The sequence below is a fragment of the Schistocerca americana genome, chromosome 8 (genome assembly GCF_021461395.2).
Source record: "Schistocerca americana isolate TAMUIC-IGC-003095 chromosome 8, iqSchAmer2.1, whole genome shotgun sequence".
Classification (NCBI taxonomy): domain Eukaryota; kingdom Metazoa; phylum Arthropoda; class Insecta; order Orthoptera; family Acrididae; genus Schistocerca; species Schistocerca americana.
Genome location: NC_060126.1, coordinates 34,495,639 through 34,504,494, shown reverse-complemented (window position 1 = coordinate 34,504,494; position 8,856 = coordinate 34,495,639). Strand labels below are relative to the sequence as shown.

The 8,856-nt window shown below is 44.9% G+C and overlaps 1 protein-coding gene across 1 annotated transcript; it reads left to right on the top strand.

Annotated features, from left to right (window-relative positions):
* Positions 1 to 319: 319 nt before the first annotated feature.
* Positions 320 to 8,338, top strand: LOC124544958 (poly [ADP-ribose] polymerase tankyrase-1-like). The gene is made up of 3 exons (XM_047123705.1): positions 320 to 885; positions 3,999 to 4,139; positions 7,744 to 8,338. Exons 1-3 carry the CDS (start codon positions 320 to 322, stop codon positions 8,336 to 8,338), a joined length of 1,302 nt encoding a protein of 433 aa, XP_046979661.1.
* The last annotated feature ends 518 nt before the right edge of the window (positions 8,339 to 8,856 follow it).

Genomic DNA, 8,856 nt, shown 5'->3' with positions numbered 1-8,856 from the left:
ATAGCGTGAGAGACACTATCTGCATCTCTTATTGTAAACTAATTGAGATTACAGTCAGTTGTAAGTCCATCACAAACCTTCCATTCTGCAATGTGGTCTCTGCACTTTAGTTTGCAAAGCAGATATATTTGGTTCTGCACAGGCGCGATTTTCGAAAATCAGACGGTTGTTAGGCCTATTCATGACATGAATGTCCCGATGTCAAAATATTTACCACTTTTCGCTTGACACTGTCCTGCCTGTGGCTCGTACAAGCACAGAGAGTGCCATGTGGGGAGAAAGGGCTGCTGAGTGACGTCATGTTCCAGACTCATCCACAATGGAACCCACCAAGGAGGTTATGGAGACCACAGCCGTGGACCTGGGCGCCCTTCTGGACGCAGGGGACGGCGCAGTCGTCACACTGGTGGCGGGCGGCACCCGTCTCGTGGCGCACAGGGCCGTGTTGGCCGAACGGAGTCCCGTGTTTGGCGGCATGTTTCGCCACGACACACTGGAAGCCAACACCGGCGAGGTCGCAGTCCCGGACGTGGAGGGTCCGGTGCTCCGCCAGCTGGTCGCCTACCTCTACACCCTCCAGGCCCCTCAGCTGCATAGCCTGGCCCCCCAGCTGCTGGCAGCAGCTGATAAATACGGCGTGTCGGCTCTGAAGGCTCGGTGTGAGCAGCTCGTGGCCGCTCAGCTGTCTGTTGAGACTGCGGCGGCCACAGCTGTTCTGGCGATCAGGCACTCCTGCACCAGCCTCAGGCAGGCCGCCGTTAACTTCATCAAGGCCAACGTCGCACAGGTTATGATCACGCAGGGCTGGTCTGATGCAGTGCACACTCATCCTGAAGATGTGGTCACACTGGGTCACCTGCTCGCGAGTCCTCCAGCAGAAGCCTGGTAAGCAAGTGACAAGCCACTTGCCTGTCTTGAAAATTTCTATGTACTTTTGTATTTCAGAACCGATAATTGCACTTAGAGTACAAGTTTTATGGAACAAATAGACATCTGACAGGAAAAGTCACATAACCAAAAACTAATTAATATAGAGCAATGAAATTTTGGGAACACATTTGTCTAGGTAACATATGTAACTCATTAACATCACAGGTTAATGTAAGCTGTAGATTTGCCATTGCAATCGTGACATGCTGCCACACTACTAAGCGAAGTAACAACCAGGATGTTGAATGCAAGCATGTAAATGTTAATGCATACTGTTGTACAGGTACCCGATGTCAATTTGCGCGATGGAGTTCCATGCATGTTTCACTTGGTTGGTCAACACAGAAACAGTTAATGCTGTTTACAGATGATGCTGGAGATGTTATCCGATGAGCCGGCAGGTGTGGCCGAGCGGTTGTAGGCGCTACAGTCTGGAAAGTATTTGTATGGAGTGTAGGCATGTATGGAAGTGAAACATGGACGGTAAGTAGTTTGGACAAGAAGAGAATAGAAGCTTTCGAAATGTGGTGCTACAGAAGAATGCTGAAGATTAGATGGGTAGATCACATAACTAATGAGGAAGTATTGAATAGGATTGGGGAGAAGAGAAGTTTGTGGCACAACTTGACCAGAAGAAGGGATCGGTTGGTAGGACATGTTCTGAGGCATCGAGGGATCACCAATTTAGAATTGGAGGGCAGCGTGGAGGGTAAAAATCGTAGAGGGAGACCAATAGATGAATACACCAAGCAGATTCAGAAGGATGTAGGTTGCAGTAGGTACTGGGAGATGAAGAAGCTTGCACAGGATAGAGTAGCATGGAGAGCTGCATCAAACCAGTCTCAGGACTGAAGACCACAACAACAACAACAAGTATATGGAAGATGAAGATGTGAAGCAAGTCTGTCACCCAATACCACCACTAAGCACTCTGTTGCAGGCTGTGGCATGGCTCAAGGAGACCAGTAACGTGTTTATAATTTCTGATTTCTGATGTGACCACACAGTATGTGTTAACCTCTGGGTAGGTGTAGTAAAGTAAATGGACAAAGTAATCACTATTCCTACATCAGTACTACAGATTTGCATGTTGTATATCCCTCACTTAGTTTCTTGTATGTAATACAACTATACTTTCCATAATAAAGTTCCCTTACTTTCCCCAATCAAAGCAGATGAATTAGGTAGTAAGAAGCATGAAAAAACGACCCCAGTAATGAAGTTAACATAAGTAGATGTGGAGGGTAGTGTAGCTGCGTATTCCCTATAAAGTCTGTGCCCACCTCACGATGCAACAAGCAAGTCCTAAGACCAAAACAGCAGCATTGGGGCCCTTATTCACATTTGCTTCCTCTTTCTGTTTAGTTGTTTCTCAGGATACATCCAGTAGCTAAGTACACTCCCTTCTATTACACATGCTGGGAGGAGTTCTACTGATCAAATTGGTCTGCTTGCCTCATTGAGTAGCAGCCATCAGCCCTCTGCTTGCCTGTCCCTTTGTTTCTGTTGTGTTACTAAAGGCTATACGGAGAATTCTGCTCTGTTTCCTTCTACTGGGACTTTCCCTATGTCATCTGTATATTACACAAATGGGAAACAATAGCATGGTAATCCATATGCATTTTGGCGTAAAATTCGAATATTCAATAAAAACTAAGATTGCTGTTAGAAAATACAAAGTTGGCCCCACAAACCAGGGGTGGTTCGGAGGTGGCCATTTGTAACAGAGACTGATGTTCCATATCCTTATATTGACTTTTCACCCAGAATATTTTTTTCGTACGATGCCTCTTTTCCGATACACTTAGTTATATGTATCCTGTATGTAAACACACACCAGTAACTGCCCTCTTCAGGGATTAACTTTCAGTTTCCAGACATTAGCTTGTGTCTTCTGCTCTCTGGCACCGGTCACAGCTTTCAGCACTTTCGACGTGTAATCACGATTTGATGAATCTATACGGAAATGGAATTTGTCCATTTCCATATGGAAACCCATGCTCATTATGTTCCTTCAGATTGACTCCTTCATTCCCAAGGAAATGTTCTAGTCACAATCTAGTAGATATAATTACCCTGAATACAGTAATGAAACGGTATTTTATATGTCATTGAAGTAAAAACATATGACCCGTTTCCTGGCGTAAATGTATATACAGTTCGTCTCTAGTTATATTATAGGTTTTCGTCTCACACACATTCGACTTTATTGTCAGATGACGTTTAACGTTCGTCAGTTCAATGAGTGACCCCATGGACAATGAGAATCAAATCTGTGTAGTGGGCAATGTTTCAGTTTCTGTGATGAAATTCATAAACTGACTGCACTTTAATTTTTCGCTGGAATACATTCTTTGTATCACACACTGTGAGCCTTTTATTTTTCTGAATTTACTTCGCCAGTCTGCCCCCTTGGCTATCATGTGAACCCCCTACAGCCTGATTCGCAACACATGAGCTACAAGCACCATTTGATTACAGCAGTACCACAATAAGTTCACTCAAAGATTATTGCTGTTGCAATTTCTGTGTAACTGTTGTTGTTGTGTATTCCACCTGTCCTGTGCAACAGTCTCCTTGTATTACTCTAGCATAACTGATGTATCCACGTTTCATTTGTACTTTCTTTTGTTGTTTGTTAAGGTAAGCTACTGGTCTGAGGAATTCAGGAGAATCAGAGTGTAAACTGTTCAGATCGAGGCTGAGTTATTCATCTTAGCAGACCCATTTCTGTCATTAGCAGTGTGTGTTCTGTTGTTTGTGTGACTACGATCCCCCACCAGCGATCCAGATAGCAAATACTCGCCGGCCGCTGTGGCCGAGCGATTCTAGGCGTTCCACTCCGGAACCGCGCTGCTGCTATGGACACAGGTTCGAATCCTGCCTCGGGCATGGATATGTGTAATGTCCTTAGGTTAGTTAGGTTTAAGTAGTTCTAAGTGTAGGGGACCGATGACCCCAGATGTTAAGTCCCATAGTGCTTAGAGCCATTTCAACCATTTCAGCAAACTGCCCTCTGGCCCCCAAGTGGGCAGAGTTCACCACACCCTGTCTGTCTGTCTTTGCAGCGCGCCGGCCTCTACGGACGGCAGTCCGCGCCCCGGCAGTGGGCCGCAGGGAGACCGTGGCCACACCCCTGCCACTGCTGCGCCGCCCACGGCCAGCCGCACCGCTCCTCCGCCAGATGACTCTGCCGTCTCTCGCCTGCGGTGAGTTCCGCCACTACACAGTGCGACTTGTGGGGGGTGTCAACCATGTGTTGGGCGCAAGGAAATAGAATGGCGCTGTAGTGTGTATGTGGTAACACAGAGGTTATAGTTATCGAGAAAACTTATTCCTTTTACAAATTCTCGTGGCGACTAGCCATGGATGAAAGTGATTGCTTACATCCCTCTGTGGGTTCACCTTATGAGCTACATTCAGTTTAGGACACAAGTTGTCATACACTGCAGTTATAAGGGAAAGATATAACAAAACAATCATTTTCAATGGATACAGAAAATAACGATGTATTGGATGCAATTTTTTCTTTCGGTGATAGCTCTCTATCTGAGAATGAATCGTTTAGCAAACAGGTGAGACAGAAGGTGCTGATGCATTGAAAGTACTCCAAACTTCGATTTTATGTAAATAAATAATTTTGAATGCGAGTCTTTAGTGATTCTCAAACAGAAGTGGTGAAGAAATCGCAAGCAGGATAAAGCAAACAAAAGAATATGCAGCAGAGTAAGTATATGGCGTGTTCTGGGGTGTGTCTTCAGATTTTGTATATTTATCTTCAAGTGACTTTTCGGAGTATACTTGGCACTGATAACTTATGCCATATTGCGCTTATGATGCGCTCACCTCAACACACGACCACGCCTGGCTCAAACTTCCATTCTCTTTTCTATTGTGTTGGTGCATAAGTTAGTAGCGTTTTTCCATACGTTAATCAAACACAACGTAAAACGGGCTTTAGTCATTTCTAACGTGTTCTCCTTCACTATTTGCAACAGATTAGCACTCTCAGAGGATAAAGCGGCAAAGCAGGCACCGACAGAAAACATAATGGGCAATGCCAGTAACCTACTACATAACACGTTTTTATACATTCTAATATATATGTGAACCAAGAGTGAACTAGCACATCTGGAGATCACCTTTATAGACCAAATTACTGGGGAAGAATCGTATTCGCTATAACCAAACAAGAATTGTGAGAGATGGCCATCTAAAAAAGTAAAACAGTGAGCGGTGTAGGAATACCTTTGCAATTTTTTGAGTAGCCATTGGTGACAAGTGGAGATTAGTTCGCATTTACATATGATGAAATTTTAGCCGCACTAAGAGATTTTATTGGTGGACTGGCGCTGTTAATAGCATGGAACAAAAGCGGAACACCACTGTAAGATTGTAGATAGATAATATTACTCAATTTCGATTTCCAGTATTGGGATTCTGATTAAATAACGGATTAAAATCACTTCAGAAGAGAATCTACGCCTCGACTCAGTAAACTACACTTAGGAGCACGTCGGATCTGTTGGCAGACTAAACAAGTATATTTTATCTCTCACCTCAATCTACAAATCACAAGTAACCATAACATCGCATGGGACATTCCTTTTTGGAAATTGTTTGGGCATTCGGTATTCCGAACACTATAGTGTCAAGAGTGTGCACAGAATGCCACATTTCAGGCATTATGTCTCACCACGGACAACGCAGTGGCCGACAGACTTCGCTTAAAGACCGAGAGCAACGGCATTTGCATAGAGTTGTCAGTGCTAACAGACAAGCAACGTAATGTGAAATAAGCGCAGTAATCGATGTGGGACTTACGACGACCGTATCTGTTAGAACAGTGCGGCAAAATTTGGCGTTAACGGGCTACGGCAGCGGACGACCGATGTAAGTGCCTCTGCCAACTGCACGACATCGCCTGCAGTGCCTCTCCGGGGCTCGCGATCATATCGGTTGGACCCCAAGTGGCTGAAAAAGCGCGGGATGGCCATATGAGTCCCGATTTCAGTTGGTGAGACCTGATGTTAGGATTTGAGTGTGGCCCCGGCCCAACGAAGCCATGGACCCAAGTTGGCCACAAGACACTGTGCAAGCTGGCGAGGGCTCTACAGAGGTCTGAGCTATATTTACATGGAATGGACTAGGTCCTCTGATCCTACTGAACCGATCATTGACTGGAAATGACTATTTCCAGCTACTTGGCCCATTGTGAACCATAAAAATTCCATCGTTTTCTGGGAACATGAAATCCATGAATGGCTGCACATGATCTCCAAGTCATGGGGCTACAATTTTTTGCGATAGGTTTGCAGAACAATTTGGAGAATTCTAGCGCCCGACATAAAACCCGTCGAAAATTTTTGGAACCTTACTCAAGAGGGCAGTTCGTACACAAATTCCTGCACCAGCAACACTTTCGCGGTTTGCGGACGGCTGTGGAGGCAGCATGGTTCATTATTTCTACTGGGGCCTTCCAACGACTCTTCGAGTCCTTGCCACACCGAGCCGCTGCACTGTGCCTGGCAAAAGGACATGGTATTAGGGGGCACCCCATGACTTTTGTCACCTCAGTGCAAATTTTCTGCTGTATCTGCGATTTTGGTACTTATGACATCATGGGAGGTTAGCTATGGCAGTGGCACAGCGTCTGCCCCCAATGTCGTAAAACTGTTGTAGACTTTCACTCCACTTGGCACTGATTAGAATTCTTATCGTGTGAAAAAGATGGCTGAGTGGCACTTTCATATTTCGCAGCAGCGGTGTAAAAATCTTGCTTGGCCAGCTTATCTACATTTTCATTTCCCTTTATTCCACTGTACACCTTGAGCCATAACATGAAGGTCGTCTTATGTATGCACAAAATCTCCTGCGTTGCTTCTACAATGTGGTGTACTATCTAATTTTCGATATGTTGGGGCAGTAGTATTTTAACAGCATCATTGCTGAAAGGGAAACTGAAAAAACTGGTTTTTTTCCTTCCACTACTTTTGCACATTTAAGTCCCTCTAAAATCGCTATAAATCGGAGCAGTCTTCGTTTCTGGGCTGTAGATTTGGTTGGTCCATACTTTACTTACGATTTTCAATAAACGAATTAATCCCTTCTGCAACATATGTTGAAGCAATGAATAGTGAATGTTACTTGGTCCTGGTTCCGTAGTTTTGCTATGCACTATTGCTAAAGTTGTTTCCAATAGGTTCAACATACCGTTTACTAGGTGTTCCATCAAACGCTCTATTATGAGCCCGCTTTTTCCTGCTCTGATCCGCTTGGGGTCAAGTTGCATAAAATCTTTTCTCAAAGGATTTTAGATGTGGCGTATAGTTTTACCACTGCTGTATTAATACATCTTGTTCTCTAGATCTTATTCCAAACGATAGTCACGGAGCATTGAGTAGGTGAGTTATTACAAAAATATTGGCAGCTTCTTTCTTTTTTTTTAATTTTGTACAGACATAGATGTATCTTATAACTTTATAAGCCATCTGTTTCCTCGGAAGGCAATGACTGTGCAACAGCAGCATCCTGAGGTCTAAGCCCTAAATGTCAGGAATCAGTGTGACAAAAAATGATGACTAAATGTCTGGAGTGATGGAATTTAGGAGTTTTTAACTGATGAAGACTTTGGGAGTATGATGTCACTGCACATCTGTACTTTAATAAACGGGGACTGTCCCACTGTTTCATAACACAAATGGAGAAAATTGCAGATTGGTTAGTGGTCATTGGAACTGGTTTCATCTCAGGTTCTTTTGCAGTATTCTTAATCAGAAGTATGTCATCTGACAGTTTGCCGTTTTTGCACAGGAGCCTTCCTGAAAAGGAGAAGAACAGCAGGCTGGTTCAGGCAGCGAAGGAGGATGCAGTCACCGAGCTGCAGACGCTGCTGGCAGCTGGTGCGGACGTGGGGGCGAGGGAGGAGAGCGAGGACAGGTGGACCACCCTCCACTGGGCAGCAAACAAGGGACACGTGAAGGCAGCGAGGTGCCTGGTGGAGGGTGGAGCAGACGTGGACGCCAGGTGCAGCAGCTGGCAGGAGACACCCCTGCACAGGGCTACATTCAATGGCCACAAGGCTGTGGCGCAGCTGCTGCTGGAAGCAGGGGCGGAGGCTGATGCCAGGAACAAAACGCAGAGCACACCCCTGCTCCTGGCTGCAGAGAAAGGACATGTTGGTGTGGTGCGGCTCCTTCTGGCGGCCACTCCTTACCACAACGCCAGGAATCAGTGGGGGCGAACGCCGCTGCACAATGCGGCTCTGCACGGGCACGCAGAGGTGGCATCTGCACTGCTCGACGCTGGGGCCGACCGCTGGGCTAGGAATAATGACGGGAAAACCCCACTGGACCTAGCCAGGCAAAACAACCACCAGCAGCTGATAGACATGCTAAGGTGTAGCTAGCCATCCGACAGACATCCTTGGAGTAAAACGTAAAGAGCTCCACTCCAAGACTTTTCTTTATAATTAAAATGAAGAATATGATAAATTTAAACCTGTGGTCATTCACTGTTTCTGTACTCCCAATTCAAGGAGAACGCTGTACCTCGGCACACTTTTATGGCCACTTCTAATGAACCCTTCAGTATATGTTTAGTGCATAATATTATTCCAATTTTAAATCATGGCACACACCTTTGAGTTTTGCAGGATTTTTCTGAAATTATAATAAATGCTGCAAGATTAAACTTCGCTCAAATGCGAAGAAATGTTCGAAGGTTCAACACAGTCATGAACTTGGAAACAAATATGCGACTGAAATTGAAAGATACGGTATTGACTGCAGCAGCCTAACTAGTACATTATTACTCTACTACACACCAATAATAAGTAAATTATATGAAATTACATTGCTTCATCTGATTCTAAAATGTATTTTTGTCGAATTTTTTTTTCACCCCCTGAAGTAGACAGGCTGGCAG

What these genes read in the sequence shown, in the direction of transcription:
- LOC124544958 (XM_047123705.1), top strand. Translation starts at nt 320, where the DNA reads ATGGAACCCACCAAGGAGGTTATGGAGACCACAGCCGTGGACCTGGGC. An exon ending in AGTCCTCCAGCAGAAGCCTG is followed by an intron (nt 886 to 3,998) that starts GTAAGCAAGTGA and finishes CTGTCTTTGCAG; the next exon opens with CGCGCCGGCCTCTACGGACG. An exon ending in TCTGCCGTCTCTCGCCTGCG is followed by an intron (nt 4,140 to 7,743) that starts GTGAGTTCCGCC and finishes GTTTTTGCACAG; the next exon opens with GAGCCTTCCTGAAAAGGAGA.